The 18,938-nt window shown below is 44.5% G+C and overlaps 2 protein-coding genes across 4 annotated transcripts in view; both read left to right on the forward strand.

Annotated features, from left to right (window-relative positions):
- Window positions 1-3,238, forward strand: part of LOC129698888 (sperm-associated antigen 16 protein) — a 705,663-nt gene extending 702,425 nt beyond the window's left edge. For both annotated transcript variants that reach the window (XM_055638281.1, XM_055638282.1), the window contains exon 17: window positions 2,841-3,238. In XM_055638281.1, coding sequence (XP_055494256.1) covers window positions 2,841-3,016 — 176 coding nt within the window. In that variant the 3' untranslated portion in view covers window positions 3,017-3,238. The remainder of the gene's footprint in view (window positions 1-2,840) is intronic.
- A 528-nt stretch (window positions 3,239-3,766) lies between these two features.
- vwc2l (von Willebrand factor C domain containing 2 like) overlaps window positions 3,767-18,938 on the forward strand; it is a 32,175-nt gene continuing 17,003 nt past the window's right edge. The window contains exons 1-3 of one of the 2 annotated variants that reach the window (XM_055638305.1): window positions 3,767-4,705; window positions 5,775-6,239; window positions 6,924-7,053. In XM_055638305.1, coding sequence (XP_055494280.1) covers window positions 5,820-6,239; window positions 6,924-7,053 — 550 coding nt within the window. In that variant the 5' untranslated portion in view covers window positions 3,767-4,705; window positions 5,775-5,819. Of the gene's footprint in view, window positions 4,706-4,742; window positions 6,240-6,923; window positions 7,054-18,938 lie in introns of those variants that run through there. The other variant, XM_055638304.1, reaches the window with a different exon arrangement.

Here is an 18,938-nt window from a genome sequence, read left to right on the forward strand (position 1 = left end):
CAAGTGTGATGTTTGTTTGAAAGCAGCTTTGCAATCCTGGTAAAAATCGCTTTTCGATTAAGATCAATTCCTCTTCCGCAATAGTCAGTTGACCTTCCCTCTGCTTCGGCTGCTTATAATGATACAATATTATCGATCCATGCTGGGGAATGTGTGTGGGCAAATTCACCGCCTTGCAGTCTTGTATCTATCTATTCGTTTTACCTAATGTTATTAATTGGCACGCATTCAATCCTTGCTTTCTATGTGCTGGCGCTGTACATTTGTGTGGTAGCTGATAGTGGGATCTTTGGGCAGTTAACATCAAGGACAGGGATCGTACAGAAACTCCAGCAGAGCCTAGTCTTCACCAGGATCTGTAAGAAATACTCGTACCTGCCGCGTTGGACACTCCATTCATCCAGCAGCTGCTGCTGCGTCAGGCTTTGTTCTGACTGAGGAAGCTAGCTGGCTATTAAAGGCTGGTAAACCAGTGTGAATTCATCACACTTAACTGCGGAGGCGAAGTATTCGACTTTCAAAGACACTCGAATATTCTTGGCAATCACGGCGTGAATCTTTAACGACCTAAAGTATATACGTGTACGCTTCCCTCCAACTAGTCAGTACAAAGCTGATACAGGGATGTAAATTGGTTGAGTTTCTAAAAGCAGATATATGATGTGTTCACCCCGACAACACTCACCCCCCCCCCCCCCCCCCCCCCTTCCATCATTTGTAACGTAGCTAAAATTACAGTATTGGCCGCTACTCCCTGATCACGTTTGCAATGAGAAGGTCACTCTAAAAGCGTACGATTTTCCTCGTGGTCTCAGGGTCTGAAGAGAGCAATATTTAAAGCATCCGAACCATTAATGTCAGATGCAGTGCCTGGGGGAGAGGTAGCGAGATTTAGCTCTTAGGGCTAAATGAATTAAGGGATACGGGGAAAAAGCAGGAACTGATTTTAGATGATCAGCCATGATCGAAGGGCCGAATGGCCTGTACCAATTTTTCTATGTTTCTATGAATACTGACTGTGGCTGAGCTTCTGGGAATGGCGTGATGTTGGCGGATTTACGAGCCAACATTTTATATCTTGCACAGCGATGACAAGTAGCCTCCACAGTTGACACCGAACAATGAAACTGATTTACACGAACCCAAACAAAACAAGTCAGAGTGTAGGAAGGAACTGCAGATGCTGGTTTAAACCGAAGATAGACACAAAAAGCTGGAGTAACTGTATCTTTTTGTGTCTAAAACAAGCATGAGTTACTGATTTGAGGTCAGGGTTAGACAGCTGACACGCGTATTTCCTAAGCTACGGTTGGAATCTGCGCCGATCGTGAAGTGCACTGGCTGCCCATGTTTCCTAATACATGATTGCCTCGCTATGAATACACGCCCATCTGTCTCTGCTGTACTTAACTATCGTGGGCTGAATATCACAGCAACTGTGGTTCTGTTCCAGGGGAATCGCCAAGGTCCACAAACTCCATATGCCTCTTATGAGGGAGAAAGGGTCGCAGTAATAATAAGCAAGTCAACCTTAGGTTTGGTTATTCCGCATTCCTATAACACGAATGGAACCCTTCGGAGATGCGGTCTTTCCCGCTGAGTTACTCCAGCATTTTGTGTTTATCTTCAATGTAAGCCAACATCTGCAGTTCCTTCCCACACACACTGACATTCTACCTCGGCGCCACTATCTTGCACTAACCCCATATCACTTGATCCCCTTAATATCTGAAAACCTGTCGATTTCTTATGAATATATTCGATTCTCCACGGACCTGATAGGTAGAAGCTTCTAAAAATTCACCATCACTGGATGAAGACATTTCTTCTCAGCCCTGAATGGCCGAGCCCTGACTCTGAGATTGTGACCCCTGTTTATGATGCCCCTCCCAGGGGAAACATCATTCCTGCCCCAATGTCCCTTAAATAACCAATGGCTTTTGAAAAAACTGCAACCCTCTCACCCGCTCCCCTTCACCAATGTGCAGATTATTGCAAGTATATTGTTAAATCATTTTAAATTATGCCTATCCATTAAAATGTCACACGATGTCAATGCGCTCTGTCAAGAAAATCAATCCAGATGCCAGAATGCTTCCGTTGTGATTCCTAACTGGGCCTTGATTTGATGGAACAAATTAATTCTGACCTTAACATTTCTCTCTGTAAGAACAAACCCACTTTCTCTGATCTCTCGGTGTATCTGATGCTCTGTATAACTGGTACCAGCGCGTGATAGTTCTGCCCTCTCTCTAAGACATTGACATCCCTCATACTCAGGCGCAATGCACAGGGTATTTCCCGCAAGACCATAGGCTTCCCCTCATTGCTATGCTGTCAAAAGCAAAATATAGCTTCCACTTTGATGCAGGACGTTTGTATTTTAATTACGCGTTCATTAATTCCAGTCCCTCCCATTCCCATTGTAAATTAAACCTAAACGTGTGGGATCTACTCTGATGCACTGCATGGAACTCTTGACACCATATGAACTTTTAATAGGTAGATATTATTGGGTCTGAAGAAGGGTCTCGAGCCAAAATGTCACCCATTCCTTCTCTCCTGATGTTGCCTATCCCGCCGAGTTACACTAGCATGTTGTGTCTATTTTAGATATAATTGCAGATTACTTAATTAGATATTTACAAGAAACCAGATTACTGGGGAGCGGAGAGAGCGTGGGGTGAGCAGGCGGAATCTGGTATTTTTCGAACCGCTTTGGTCTTAAACTTGCAGTGATTGAGTAGAGGTGGGACCTATTTGATCGCTCTGCTCTAATAATAGTCACTAAGAAGGATGCCGCTTTCTACGTTTTTCATTGTTGTTTTTTCCTCGCTTAGGTCAACTGGTGATCATGGCCAGCAACGATGGGACTGTGAAGATTCTGGATCTGCCCACGGCCCAGTTACACCGTCTAGTGGGGCATGAGGATGCCGTGCAGTGCGCACTGTTTGACCACAAGGCTGAATGCGTGGTGTCCGGAGGTTCCGACGGCACGGTCCGGCTCTGGACATGAAGCAACAATTGCAGCATACTAACATACTTTTTCTCGGAATTTAAGTACCTTCGGCTCCTGCTGTTATGAATCGTATCTCTATGGATAAATTAAACAAGATGACGGGTGGTGGGTTCTTCTGAACTTTGTACTGTGCGGTGCATAAATCAATCTTTTTCATCCTTTCTTACTTAATAAAAATGCTTTCTCTAAATTGACTAAATGCTTGCATCAAGGAAATGAATACGTGCATTTAATCATATTCTGCGTATTCTCTTGGATATTAAACGGTATCGTATTATCGTTTTCATCCTATCCGTTATTCGGGCTGTTCAAAGTGCATGAATGATGTACAGTCAGAGAGAATTAAAATATTCTGGATTCGATCGCGACAAAGCGGATAAAAACAGTTCCTTGCTTATTGCTATACAACCTGGCCACGCCTAAAAGAATCAGAGAAACTGATTTAGAAGCAACTCCCCGAAGAAAATAAGTAATTACTAGAGAGATGATAGCCAGCCACAGGGGGGGGGGGGGGGTGGGGGGGGGGGGGGGGGGGGGGGGGGGGGGGGGGGGGGGGGGGGGGGGGGGGGGGGGGGGGGGGCATTCTTTCGGCACAGGTGCGATGGGCCGAGATGGGCTGGGTGTTATCTGGTGTTATGTTAATTTCACGACATGATATGATTTAACCAATGAATAGTTGGCAAATGGGATAGATATACACTTATTTAATTGGAATGGTCCCGACCAGAAGGTATTTTGCATGAGGTATAAAATATAATACAGTCGGGCCCCTTTGCAATCGGGGTATCTGTTTGCTTGTCCGACAATGACGCCGGATGACCACGCAAATGTACTGCATGCCCGCAACTCACTTGGCCCTCGCATCTTTCTTAGCCAAGCGCATAATGAGTCCATGGTACAAATCAAAGCTACAGACAGCATCGCAAGTGCAGCGGGAGCCAGACCTGGGATAGGAACGTAGCGAGCAGCAATGCCACGGAGAGGGGAGGAGAATGGGGCGGGTATAAATAATTTCAACCATTTCTGACACCTGAGGTTAAGTTTCTTCCCCCAAAAAGACCACTTCCCTGAACGATTGGGTTGGGACAATTCCCCGGTACATTTGATCAGCATTTTGTGGGATAAGTCGCCTGTTTACACAATGGCCATCGCTGAACAGATCCGGGAAACAGGGAACCAGGAGGTTGCTGAGAGCAGCGCAGACACAATCGGATTAAGGCGCCGGGCTCCAAGCCCTAGCTGTGGCTGAAAAGCGCATTTCCTGCCTTACCAGGTTTATTTTTGAAAGGTGATGGTCACTAGGCCTGATCAGTTCGAGTTATTCCAGCCAGAAGGAACCGGGAGCGTGGTGCGTCCCCGGTGGGATCCCGAGCTGCTCTGTACACAGTTACAGCAGGCAGATCTCAGAAGACGTCAGCTTCGGACTAGCCCTGCACCGCGCGGGGCTTCGTGTTGAATCTTTAAAACGCCAACTTTTTAAATATATTTTTCACTGCTATCTGATATTCCAACGGGGAAGAACGAGGTCGGGGGAATGCTTAAGTGATTTGAATACCTGTGTGTCCTCGGGAGCTGCTGCTTAGCGACCTCCTTGCCTTCATTGAAGATGCGCTCTGCGTAAACAAGCGTGAGGTGACCACAAATCATCTACAAGAGAGCATAGCGTTTGAAGTTGATTTCGACGAGGTACCCTTGATTTATTTTTTAAAACATTGTCAATGTAACGCCCTGCCTAATGCTGCCGCGAGGTTCTGGTTTCGTTAACGGATCGATGTTTGTGCCATTTGTACAGTCAAACTTGTCGGAGAGGAATGCGGTATACTTGCAACTGGTGCCAAATCTGCTCTGATTTTTATTTTCCTTTCCAGTTTTGGGGTTTGCATGTTTGAATATCCAAGGTCACGTTCGACGAACAGATATTGTACATAACTACCTGACACAGTTGCTTTGTAATGTTTTTCCTCTCTTGGGCATTCCTGACCGTATGGAATAGTTGGAGGATGCGCTAATTCGGGGGGGCTGATTATGATTGCATATTTAATAATGGTACGTTTAGCTGGACTTTGATGTAAGATCGAATTTAGAAGATTAAAGATCCTTTCTATTCTCGAGAAAAGCGAGGCTGGGCCTCAGAACTGGAGGGATATCCGACCCCTTATTTAAGTCCATACTTAGCGTGTTTGCCGTATTGCCTAGTGGCGTTGGCGGAGCGAGCTGGTTCTGCCCTGTTGCCCGACGGAAGTTTGTGCAGTCGCTTCGGAGGCAGGTGCGTGATGCCAGTCCTTACTCCGAGGGGCGCACTTGGAACTGAAAGTTGTGAGTTCAATCCCTCTCTCGAGACTCGAGCACATAATCAGATGTTCCACTAGCGACTGCCAAGCTCAGGGGATACAACAGGGTCGGCGGTGCTTAAAACAAAAGAAAGATTAGACTTTGTAGTGAAACACCATATGTGCTCTCTGGAGGGTATAAATGACCCCACAGCAGGCCTGGAAGAGCAGGGTGTGCTTCCGCTGGCCTGACCAATATTTACCATCAAACTGACTGTTAAATGTGATCTATTTCGTTATCACGTCACTGTTCTCAGAAATTCCTATGTATAATTCGCACCCTCTTTCGCAAATTAAGACAAATTCAAAAAGGAAACTTAATGGGCGACAGCCCCCTGGGGTATCCCGGGCTGATGGGAAGTCTAGTGACAAGGCGCAAGTCGTCTTTTCTGATCAAAGTTGGTGTTTTGCCGTGTGTTTTCCAGTCCAGAGTTTATGGGTGGCAGGAGCCGAGTGCAGAGCAGGAGCTGATGTCCGGGCGAAAGCACTTGTGGACTATGGCTCCCGGGCTTCACGCAGTGTGCCTCCTCCTCGTGGTCGCTCTGATCCTGCTCACCCCGGCCGCCTTCGCTCAGGACGATGACTCGGGAGGTGATAGCACTCAGGCGCCCGGCAACAACGACAACCTGGATTTCGACGACTACCGAGGCAAAGGCTGTGTGGACGACAGTGGATTTGTGTACAAAGTGGGCGAACGTTTTTTCCCAGGCCATTCGAACTGCCCGTGCATGTGCACGGTGGACGGGCCGGTGTGTGAACAGCCTGAATGCCCCAAGATTCACCCCAAGTGCAGTAAAGTGGAGCACAACGGCTGCTGCCCCGAATGCAAAGAAGTGAAAAACTTTTGTGAATACCGGGCGAAAACTTACAAAGTGCTGGAAGAATTTAAGGTAGGAATCCTGCACCCGCACCGGTACACACCGTTCAATGTCTAGGACAAATAAAACGTGCCTTAGCCTTAGACATGGGGATTAAAGATCAGAACTGGCTGGACACGTGGATTAAACAAAATTAAGATGGCACATTGATAATTTAGCCCAAATATGTATGATCTAGCTTTGCTTTAAGTGACTTAATTTTTGGAAGTGCCTTCCAAGCTCCATTTTGACATATTGGGTCGAGAAAGACACTCAACATGCAGTCAATTTAATGGCATCATTATGTGGCACCGTTCCTATTAATAATTTAATAAATTATAAAACTCCTTGCGTCCAATATTTAACACCATTAACAGGGTTGTAAATGTATTATCTTGTCTCTGACTTGGTTATTCGCAAAGAGTAAACCTGGCAGATTTATTGATTGTCTTAAAGCTCCACAATGGCATTACACAAATTAGACTGGGTTGATTTTTATTAAGATACTTCCCCGTCACTGACCTACATCTTATCTAACTACATTCAGACCAATCCGGGCCCCTGGCTAAATTACTTGGCAATATTAGTATTCTGTTGCTTGTGCACGGCTGCAATCCGTGGTAATGTTAAATATCTATCTGTGTAACGATTGAAGCCAGTTCGCCGAGGAAAACCTGGCGCCTGTGTAATTCAGTAACACCTCTTTGATTATTTCAGCCGTCTCGCTGTGAGTGGTGCCGATGTGAAGCAAGCAGTGAGGTGCACTGTGTAGTTGCTGACTGTGCAGTTCCTGAGTGTGTCAACCCTGTCTACGAACCCGAGCAATGTTGTCCGGTCTGCAAAAACGGTAAGGAGATGCTGAACAAAGCAGACTCTTTCATTTTTTTTAATGAAGGGCCAATTTCATCCTGCTTCCTACTATTTGCCTATGACATTGCAAGTTAATTTCTGCAGTTGGGAATGATGGTAGTCAGAACTAATGAAACCAACTAATGAAATTCACCCAACGGTGGTTGGAAATAGGATTATAGAGATGAGTACTTGGTGGTCTGTGTGGCCTTCGTGGACCAAAGGGCCTATTTCTGTGTTTGTAACTATGACCAAATCAGTATCAACGAGGTCTCTTTCTGTTTATTTTTGGTTGAAAGTATTTAATCCCACTGAAACATATAGATCAATTACGTGACTAAAGTAGCATGCACAATTTAATCTGAGCACTTGATTACCTATGGAAAGGAAATGTTGTTTTTTTAATGAGAATAAGGCTCAGTCACTTAAGTCCAAGTAGCCCAAAATAAAAGTTTCAGTGTAAAACATTTGATTGCAAAAATGCATGTTTTTTGGAGCGTATAGGAACAATTTCATTTCATTTCCAAAAGAATGCCCAATTAAACTATGAATTACATATACAATATTGACTAATGCCTGCCAGAAGTGTGTACCAGCAAGCTCATCACAACAACAGCCAGCATGCATTGGAGTTCCGATGCCAGCTCATTGTACGCTAATGCCCTATATTAAAGCTATATTAAAGTTATTGTTTACCAGCACTCTTTACATCAAACATTGTCAGCTCCTTTCATGTTTATTGCTGCCTGTTTTCACTCCAATTGTTTTTGGAACATTCTGTGGGTTCCACTGTCCATGAAAGTTGCTAGGTTCCAGAGTGTGTGGTGGGAACAGATGATGAAATCTGACTTGAAGACTCTGCACAAAGCAGTTGTTTTCAGACCAGGGATTCCCCTTGGAATAATTCAGTGACCACCCCAGCTCAGCTGTCATTTATGTTGTGGTTGGTTGAGGAATGTTGTGGTTTCAAAATCCATAAGATGGTTGAGCACAAAGATCAAGGCTGGTCCTTCAGTGCAGTACAGGGGGAATCCTGCAACATATTTCAAAAGATATGTTAAACTGAGCCTTTTTTGGCTGCTTCAGGATCTTAAGAAGAGAGGGGAGTGCAAGTTTTAAATTATCTGAAGTGTCCTAATCAATTTTTATTCCTCAGTCAATGTCACAGAGCTAATTTTGTATACATCATCATATCACAGTTTATGAGATCTTGAGTAAAAATTGCCTGCTATTTGCTATTCAATAACTGCGACCTCACTTTACAAATGATTGGCATTAAAGTGATTTTGAGATCAGTACTGATTTTCTTCCCTCTGAATGAGCAGAAATTGCATAAATCAGGGTGAAATGTTGGAATTGGTTGTGTAAAAATCTCCCCAATCTACCCAAACAATTGTTTCACTTGAATCTCTGCAAATGGCTTTGTGTCAAATGTCTATACTTCAATATGCTCACTAAATATTTTCCCATAACTGCAGTCTCACAGCAAGATGAGGACCATTGTGCTAGTGGCTATAATAGTGACCACGGGTGTGAAACTTTATATGTTTTAGGTCCCCCAGGCGAGAGCTGGAGATAATTACGATTTCTTACAGTTTTCTCTCAATTGTAGTTTACAGGAAGTCATAGATTTGATTCCCTTGCTGGAAAGTAACTTGGTGGTGAAAGTGAGTAGCTTCAATAAAGTGCAGGCATTCCCATGGTGCAGACTGTTATTGACACCAAGCACTTGGTATTGTGTGAACTGAGTCACAACACTAGGATGTAATAGAACAGAGTGAGATTAAACTCGTGAAATATTCAGTGGCAGTGCAAACTCGCATTGTGTACACAGTCCACGTTAATGCCCATGATGCTGCTTGCAGTTATGCTGCTTTCATTCTATGCCATCTGCATTCAGTCCAACTGGATCTTGTGATCTTTGCATGCAAACAATATGTAAAACTGCTACACAAATTGATTGGCTAAAATAATGCTTTCATTGCCCAGACTGCAATTCTGAGCAACACCGATCCCCCACTCATCACCAGTCCCAAAGATTGGCCTTCTTTAGACTTCTTTAGACTTTAGATGTTAGAGATACAACATGGAAACAGGCCCCTTGGCCCACGGAGTTCGCACCAAACAGCAATCACACTATCACTATCCTACACACTAGGGAACAATTTACAATTTTTACCAAAGCCAATTATGGTATCTAGGAGGATTTGATGTAAAAATGATCATTTTAAATAATCTCTGCTAAATAAAGTTTATTCGATTGTTTGGGTTAAAAATGTGCAGCCACACTTGTTCCTTGCCTGATTGCTTCTGTTATCTCTGAATGGACGTCACATTGTCCAAAAAGAAAGGGGAAAGAAATTCAACCATTGATTGTCATACTGGCCTCCAACTATTTTCTAAATATTCCTGGTCTTCACCCCTTGCTGTCCTAGGTAAACCTCCGATGGAGATCAGATTTCAAATTAGCTGGGTAATCCATTGAGTTGTAAACAAATCAACAATGCACACTGAAGACCACATGACTGCTTTCAGGCACGATGTTGTATGTGTGAGCACTCAGTTATAGATGCAATGGTGATTAGGCAAAATGTTTGATGCATGGCACTTGAAAAATGCTTAGAATAGAGCAGAAGACGTCAACTTTTTTTTCTGCAGAAGGATTCTATTCACCGGCAATATCATCAAACATTCATCTCCGCCTGGTGAAACTTGTCCTCAACCTTAACAAAATGTGTAGGAAGGAACTGCAGATGCTGTTTTACACTGAAGATAGACACAAAATTCTGGAGAAATAGGTGATGTTTTGGGTTGAGACCCTTCCTTACTCTGAAGAAGGGTCTCAACCTGAAATGTCACCTATTCCTTTTCTCCAAAGATGCTGCCTGACCCCTTGATTTACTCCAGCATTAGATGACTCTCTTAGCCTTAACAACTTCTCTTTTCATGATTTTTACCCCTCGTGAATATGTCACTGAACTGGATTTCCCAAAGCACGAGTCAATTTTATATACGTGGGGTTGAGCAGTGATTATAGGTGGATTTTTTACCTCTTGAAGCTGAGCTTGATTCTATCCTCATTTTATAGCAGCTATTATTGCAAACTCACCAGGAAAAATAAACTGTTTCTGTGGTGAGGAGATCAGTTTAACTTGGCTTTACGTTTGGCGTAGATATAGTGGGTCGAAGGCCCTGTTCCTGTTCTGCACCGTTTATTATTCCCTGTTCTATTTTATGGATCATGGGCATTTAAGGAAATTGACCACATGTTTGAGGAATAATAACTATTTTTACATGTACTTCAAATATTAATTCTTGATCTTCTGCAGAGAGCTCCTGCGGAGCCATCTGCACCCCCATCTGCACTTCTGGCATGAAGGATAATGCAAAGTCATAAAACCTTGACCCTGGACCCTCTCCAATTGCATTGAGTTCCAGAACATCTGAGTGCACCTGTTACAGCCAGAGTTGTCCTGTGTAATCACTGCAAGCTCACTTTAAGTATTGCTTGACACTCACAATACTGGTTTCACAAGTTCACAAGGTATAGGAGTAGAATTAGGCCATACGGCCCATCGAGTCAGCTCTGCATTTCACTCATGGCTGATCTCTGGCTTCTAATCCATTTTTCTGCCTTCTCCCCATAACCTTTGACTCCTAATCAAGAATTTGTCTTTCTCTGCCTTAAAAATATACACTCACTTGGCCTCCACAGCCCTCTGTGGCAACGAGTTACACAGATTGACTACCCTCTGACTAAAGAAATTCCTCCTCACCTCCTTTCTAAAAGAGCGCCCTTTAATTCTGAGGTTATGACCTCTGGTCCTAGACTCTCCCACCAGTGGAAATGTCCTTTCCACATCCATTCTATCCATGCCTTTCAATATTCTGTAAGTTTCAATGAGGTCCCCCCTCAACCTTCTAAACCAGTGAGTAGTGGCCCAGTGCTGTCACATGCTCATCATATGCTAACACACTCGTTCCTGGAATCATTCTTGCAAACCTCCTCTGGACCCTCTCCAGAGCCAGCACACCCTTCCTCAGATATGGGGCTCAAATTTGCTCCCAGTACTCCAAATGCTGCCTGACCAGCGCCTTATAGAGCCTCAGCATTACGTATTTGCCGTCTGCAACCATTGCCACAGCATGGTGAGTGATGGCTGCACACTGCAATCAAATATATTGAACAGACAGCATGAAATGGCATGCTGCCAGCACCTGAACCAGTTGGCACAGGTCAATCCTGCACTGTGAACCATACCTTTTTCGGGGGAGGGAGGGTTATTCAATTTATCTATATTGTCTTTTGATTACTTAATAGGGCCACTGAAGAACACTGTTAATGTGCAGACGTTGCAGATTCAACCTTCTGCAGAATTGTATAAATAAACCTAGTCAACCTACTAGAGGAAATGCAAGGAACTGCAGATGCTGGTTTAATACAAAAAAGAACAAAGTGCCAGGGTAACAGTGGATCAGGCAACATCTTTGGGGAACATGGATCGGTGACGTTTCAGATCAGGACCCTTCAGACAGATTGTGATAAGGGAGGGAAGAAAGCTGAAAGAGAGGTGGGGGCAGGACAAAGCCTGGTGAGTAATAGGTGGATACAGATGAGGAGGATTCTGATCAGCAGATGGTTGGACAAAGGCTAAAGATAAAACGTGTAAGATAAGCTTGGAAGAAGTGTGAATTGTGAAGCTGGAGAAAGGAATATAGGTGGAAGGGGATGAGGGGTATGGACACGGGAAGATGGGGGGTTGGGAAATAAACAAAGAAATAGATGAACAGATAGATTGATTGATTAAAAAGTGATGCGGGTGGTGTTTGTAGCTAGTTTCCTAAAATGTGAGCATTTAGTGTTCATACTGTTGGTTTGTAAACTACCCAAGCTGTTCTTGAAGTTTGAGTGTGTCCTTACTCTGGCAATGGAGGAGGCACTGGACAGAAAGGTCAGTATGGCAAGCAGAGTTAAAATGGTTAGTAAACCGAGAACCAGCTGGTCTTGGCGGACCAAGTGCAAGTGTTTGATGAAATGGTTGCCTAGTCTATGCTTGATCTCCTCTATATAAAGGAAGGCCACGTCGGGAACACTGAATGCAGGAGATGAGGTGAGAGGAGGTGCACATAAACCTCCTTGTCACCTGGAAAGACTGCTGGATTCCTGGATGGATGTGAGGAAAGAGGTACAGGGACAGGTGTTACATCTCCTGTGGTTCCAGTGGAAAGTATCTGGGGAGAGGGTAGGAGTTGCAGAAGGAGCGGTCTCTGTGGAAGGCGGAAATGGGTAGGGATGGGAAAATGTTACTGGTGAATGCCTTTGAAATAATGCACACCAGCACTCTTCTCTTCCAGTTATGGGCTGTGGATCTTCCATACAGTGAAAAAATAAAGTTCATTCATTGTGGTATTTCACCGTAATAGAAAGAAGAATGCTTGGTGCTAGGGATCTGTCATCTTGTAATGGAATCTTCTTCATTTCTGTATTTCGTTAGCATGGTAAAGAAGGCATATGGCACACTTGCCTTCATAGGTCGGGGCATTGAGTATAGAGCCAGATGTCATGTCACAGCTTTATGAGACTTTGGTTAGGCCACATTTGGAATATTGCGTGCAGTCCTGTTCAACCATAATAGGAAGGATATGGAGGCTTTGCACAGGGTACAGAATATGTTTACCAGAATATGTAACCTGGATTGTGGGTACTGGCTACAGGGAGTGGTTGGGCAGACTTGGAATATTTCCTCTGGAATGCCAGAGATTGCGGGGAAACCTGATAGACTTGAGGAAATACAAGGAACAATTCAATACATATTTCATCCTCCAGATGACTTAATAATGAGCAGCTTAAGGAGCTCAAAGAATTTACCAAAATGAAATTCAGCCACAGCACATCACAGCACAGGATCAGAAGTATAGCAGTATATGAAATTGTGGGAAACGTACATAGGGTAGATAGTCAAAACCTTTTTTTCACAGGATGGAAAAATCAAATAGCTTTAAGGTGAGAGGGGTAATGTTTAACGGAGATGTGAGAGGCAACTTTTTTACACAGAGGATGGTGAGTGCCTGGAATGCACTGCTAGGGCAGATATGATAGTAACATTTAAGTGGCTTTTGGATAGGCATATGAATGTGCAAGGAAGGAGGGATAGAGATTATGTGCAGATGGATAAAATATAGTCTTGGCATCATGTTCAGTAACATTGTGAGCCAAATGGCCTGCTCTTCTGCTGTACTGTTTAATGGTCTATGTATGTTCACATCAGTTATCATCAGTGTTTACCCTTGATTCAATACTAGTTTCCAGGGAATGTCCTGCATTTGATTGTTCTATTGTTAATGCCAGAAACAGATTCTAAATTCTGATGCAAAGTAATTATTTAAAACATCACTAAGTTCTTTATTTATTATTTCTGACAATGTCACTTACCATAATAATATGCCCATATCTTTCTTAACCACCTTATAATGCAACAATTATGTCTTTTTCCTGATGGGCAGATTAAAATTACCCAAAAGCTTCACCACTCTACAAGGAGAAATCAATTTAATGGTTCATGTTGATTTTTCTTTTCAGTTCGGAAACTCATAAAAACAATTCAATCCATATTTCGTCCTCCAGATGACTTAATAATGAGCAGCCTAAGGAGCTCAAAGAATTCACCAAAATGAAATTCAGCCACAGAACATCACAGCATAGGATCAGACCCTTCAGCCCACTATGTCTGTGGTGAACATGATACCAATGTAAACTAATCACATCTTCCAACAGATTATCTGTCTCCCTCTATTTCCTGACTGTTCACGTGTCTATCTGCATGGCTCTTAAACATCGCTATTGCTTCTCCTTCTACCACCTCCTCTGGCATTTAATTTCAGACACCTAACTCTGTGTGTGTGTGTGTGTGTGTGTGTGTGTGTGTGTGTGTGTGTGTGTGTGTGTGTGTGTGTGTGTGTGTGTGTGTGTGTGTGTGTGTGTGTGTGTGTGTGTGTGTGTGTGTCTGTGTGTCTGTGTGTGTGTGTGTGTGTGTGTGTGTGTGTGTGTGTGTGTGTGTGTGTGTGTGTGTGTGTGTGTGTGTGTGTGTGTGTGTGTGTGTGTGTGTGTGTGACAAAACGCCCTGTGCATATCCTTTAACAGTTCCTCTTCTCGCGTGAATGAAGTGTTGGAATAACTCAGCAGGTCAAGCAGCATTTCTAGAGAACATGGATAGCTAGTTTCATGTTGAGACCATTCTTCACAAGGTTCCTTAGGTTTAAGAATAAATAATAAGGACATCACCAATACACAAATTAAAGACAGAATTCGCTCCAAAGACAAAAAAATCAAAAACACAATGTGAAGAGAGAGCAGCGGCAGCTAAAGCGCGCCAGCGTCCACTCTCCCTTCCGACAGCCATCTAACTAACATATTCTACACAAACTAACATATTCACATTATACACAAAAAAATCATCCCCCCACAATGGATACCACTGTGGGGGAAGGCACAATGTCAAAATTCAAGATTCAAGATAGATTTAATTGTCACGTGTGCCTGATGGCACAGTGAAATGAATTTCCATACAGCCATACAATAAAAATCAACAGGACACAACACACTATAGGGTTTGACATAAAACATCCCCACACAGCAGAATCAAAGTTCCCCACTGTGTGGGAAGGCACCAAAGTCAGTCTTCTTCCTCCACTATTCCCCATGGTCAGGGCCTCCCCAAGCCCTCCACAGTTGCCGCTACGGGCGGCCCGATGTTTAGGACCGCACGCCGGGGTGTTAAAAGTCTGACGTCGGGGCTGCGGGACGTCCTCAGTGGCGTGGACACAGAGTCGGCCCCCTCCTACCGGAGTCTGCGGCTCCCAAAGTCCGTAGGCCGCGCCGGGTGGAGACTGCTGCTGGAGACCCTCTGCAAGGCGCCCCAGGACTCCACGATGTCGTTCAGCGCCGCCTGCGTTGGAAGCTCTCCGCACCAGAGCTCCACGATGTTGGAGCAACGGCCCAACGCTCCAGAGCTCCAACGGCAACCCAGGTAGATATCGCCCGCTCCGCGGTGACTCCAACGCTGCGCCGCCGCTGTAGCAACCCTGGTCCGGGTCCCGGTCCCCGGCAGGAAATGCCGCTCCGATCCAGCTGGTAGGCCGCGAGGTGGGGGGCGAGGACGCGACTCGGAGAAATAGTCGAGTCCCTGCCAGGAAGAGACTGAGAAACGGTTTCCCCCTTACCCTGCCCCCCTCCCCCACATAGAAAAGATAAAGTTTCCCCCAACACAACACTTTGGACTAACTAAAAATAATAAAAAAAGACAGAAATAACAGACAGGCTGTAGGCAGAGGCTGCTGCCAGTGCAGCGGTGTCCAGTCCCCATCCATCAGTTCTCCCAAAGTCAGGCCTATTGAGGCCTCCGCTATTGCCTTTACGGAGACCCGATGTTCCTGGCCGTTCTGGCCGGGTGCTGTTACCCCGGCGTCGGGAGAGTCCTTTCAGCAGCTGGGCCACCTGGAACAGCCGCTTCCTAACTGGGGGAATGGAAAGATATGGATCACAACACGGAAACAGGCCCTTCGGCCCACCGGGTCCCCGCCGACCAGCAATCCCCGCATATTAACACTACCCTACACACACTATGGACAATTTTTACATTTACCAAGCCAAATTACTTACATAACTGTACGCTTTTTGGAATGTGGGAGAAAACCGAAGATCTCGGGGAAATCCCACGCAGGTCATGGGGAGAACATACAAACTGCATACAGACAGCATCCGTTGTCGAGATCGAACCCGGGTCTCCATTGCTGCAAGCGCTTTAAGGCAGCAACTCTACCGCTGCGCCTCCGTGCCGTCCATACATGTTATGCCATGTCTTGATACTACTTCCCTTCTGAATCAAGAAAGTGTCACCTGATCCAGTTGCAAATTACACGACATCTTCAGCTGCTGAGTTCCTCCCATAACTCTTTTGTTTTGCTCCAAATTCCAATATCTGCAGTCTCTTGTGTTTCTGTTCACCCACTGTGCATTGCTAGTTATCCAATTAATATTATCCTGAGAGTCAAGAGTTGCTTAATTGACATAAATACCACAAAGGGAACAGCAAAATTATTAAGATAGACACAAAAATGCTGGAATAACTCAGTTGATCAAACAGCATCTCTCGATAAAATAGGTGATGTTGCTGTTTGGGACCCTTCTTCAGACTAATTGTAGTGGCAGAGGAGGGGGGGGGGGGGGGGATTGGAAACTTGAAGCAAGAAAAAAATAGGACAAATCGGAGCCGACAACAGATGACCTTCTGGCAAGGAGGTTCCCTGATAGACCGATTATTGGCCTGAAACATTACCTATCCATTTTCTCCAAAGATGCTGCCTGACCAGCTGAGTTACTCCAGCATTTAGTGTCTATCTCTGGTACGATCAGCATCTGTACTTCCTTGTTACCACAATTAAATTCTTACTTGTTATAGCTTATATGGCACATCAATGTAATAACATAAAGATAACAATAAAAATATAATAAATTAACATCTGTAATACTAGATAATGATAATAGGACAGGAAATGAGATGCATAGTGCAGCCAAATGCACAGTCCATAGAGGATCACAGTAGCGGAGGTTAATGATGTGCAGTGTTCAAGAGTTTGATGGATGCTGGGAAGAAGCAGTTCTTGAATCTGGTGGTTGTAGGTATTTAGGGTCCTGTACCTTCTTCCCAATGGTAACAGGTAGATGAGAGAGTGGCCAGAGTGCTGTGGTTCTTTGATATTGGCTGCCATTTTGAGATAGCGCTTCCTATAGATCCTTTCTATGGTGGGAGGTCAGTACCTACGATGGACCTGGAAGTGTCTAGCGTTTTTTGTATTCTCCTTTGTTCCGGGGCATTCAAGTTGCCAAATCAGGCCATGATGCAACCAGTCAATATGCTCTGTACCTGTAGAAGTTCAATCAAGTGTGTGACTGAGGAGTAATGAATAAAGCGATGTAAAGCTCCTTGAGTATCTAGAAAGGCGCTATATAAATACCATCCATTATTAAGTATTTGTCGACATAACAAATTTCCTCAATCTTCCAAGGAAGTAGAAGTGTTGATGAGCTTCATTTGTGATTGAATCAATGGCTGGACAGATCTTCAAAGATATGCATATCCAGGAACTTAAAGCTGTTAACTCAGTCTCCCTATACACTTTCTCCATAAAATTGTAATTTTTGTTTGTTCAATTATTTATCCACTTCACTTCTGTAAATTGTAACTAATGTATGTTACTCAACACCTATTTATTTTATACAGACTCAGCAAAACATTGATTGAAGTACTTCAAGACAGAGACGTTGAGAGCCTCTGCTTTAATTGTATTAGCCTATTGTGGCAGCTTCATATATATAAAGGGTCTTTACATAAGATTTATTTGTGGACTTGAAACACTATTTATTTTGCCAGTTCAAAATAACACTAAATATTAATTATCTTAATGCTTTGATCAAGCTTTAAATTGATAGAAGCATCGTTAACCCAAGGCATCACAAATGTCCTCGTTCTTCAAGGAACATAGAAACATAGAAAAATAGAAAATAGGTGCAGGAGTAGGCCATTCGGCCCTTCGAGCCTGCACCGCCATTCAATATGATCATGGCTGATCATCCAACTCAGTATCCTGTACCTGTCTTCTCTCCATACCCCCTGATCCCTTTAGCCACAAGGGCCACATCTAACCCCCTGATCCCTTTAGCCACAAGGGCCACACAGGGTCTCCTCCATACCCCGTAACACTGCTCTCTCTCACTATCCACCCACTCGCAACAAGGGCAGAGTCCCTCTGGTCCTCACCTTTCACCCCACTAGCCGGCACATACAACAAATAGTCCTCCGTCAGTTTCACCACCTCCAACGTGACCCCACCACTCGCCACATCTTCCCATCTCCCCCCCTGTCTGCCTTCCGCAAAGACCACTCCCTCCGTAACTCCCTTGTCAATTCTTCCCTTCCCTCTCGTTCCACCCCTTCCCCGGGCACTTTCCCTTGCAACCGCAAGAGTTGCTACACCTGTCGCTTTACCTCCCCCCTTGACTCCATTCAAGGACCCAAGCAGTTGTTCCAGGTGCGACAGAGGTTCACCTGCACCTCCTCCATCCTCATCTATTGCATCCGCTGCTCTAGATGTCAGCTGATCTATATCGGTGAGACCAAGCGTAGGCTTGGCTATCGTTTCACCGAACACCTCCGCTCGGTCCGCACTAACCAACCTGACCTCCCGGTGGCTCAGCACTTCAACTTCCCCTCCCATTCCGTATCTGACCTCTCTGTCCTCGGCCTCCTCCACGGCCAGAGTGAGCAACACCGGAAATTGGAGGAACAGCACCTCATATTCCGCTTGGGGAGTCTGCATCCTGGTGGCATGAACATTGAATTCTCACAATTCTGTTAACCCTTGCTGTCCCCTCCCCTTCCTACCTCTCACTCAGTCCTCGGGCTCCTCCTCCTCCCTTTTCTTTTCTTCTCCCCGCCTCCCCCACACCCTATCAGTCTGAAGAAGGGTTTCGGCCCGAAACGTTGCCTATCTCCTTCGCTCCATAGATGCTGCTGCACTCACTGAGGTTCTCCAGCATTTTTTTGTGCCTTATATCAATTTCTTAATTTCGCTTCTGAAGCAAATGGTCACTGTTAGTACAAAATATTATACACGCAGACACACACACAGAACTGATGCAGCATTAAAATTAGCGCACCTTACATAAAGAAGCTCTTTTTTTGCTTCATATTCCAACATCTGTAGTCCCTTGTGCCTCCAAGGTATACATACAGTTTTCATGAAATCAGAAAATGCATTTTTAATGGTAATTTTTAATGGTAGCAAATCTACAGAAACTTTACATTTCGAAGTCTGTGGTTATAG

This window comes from Leucoraja erinacea, chromosome 7 (genome assembly GCF_028641065.1).
Source record: "Leucoraja erinacea ecotype New England chromosome 7, Leri_hhj_1, whole genome shotgun sequence".
NCBI lineage: Eukaryota > Metazoa > Chordata > Chondrichthyes > Rajiformes > Rajidae > Leucoraja > Leucoraja erinaceus.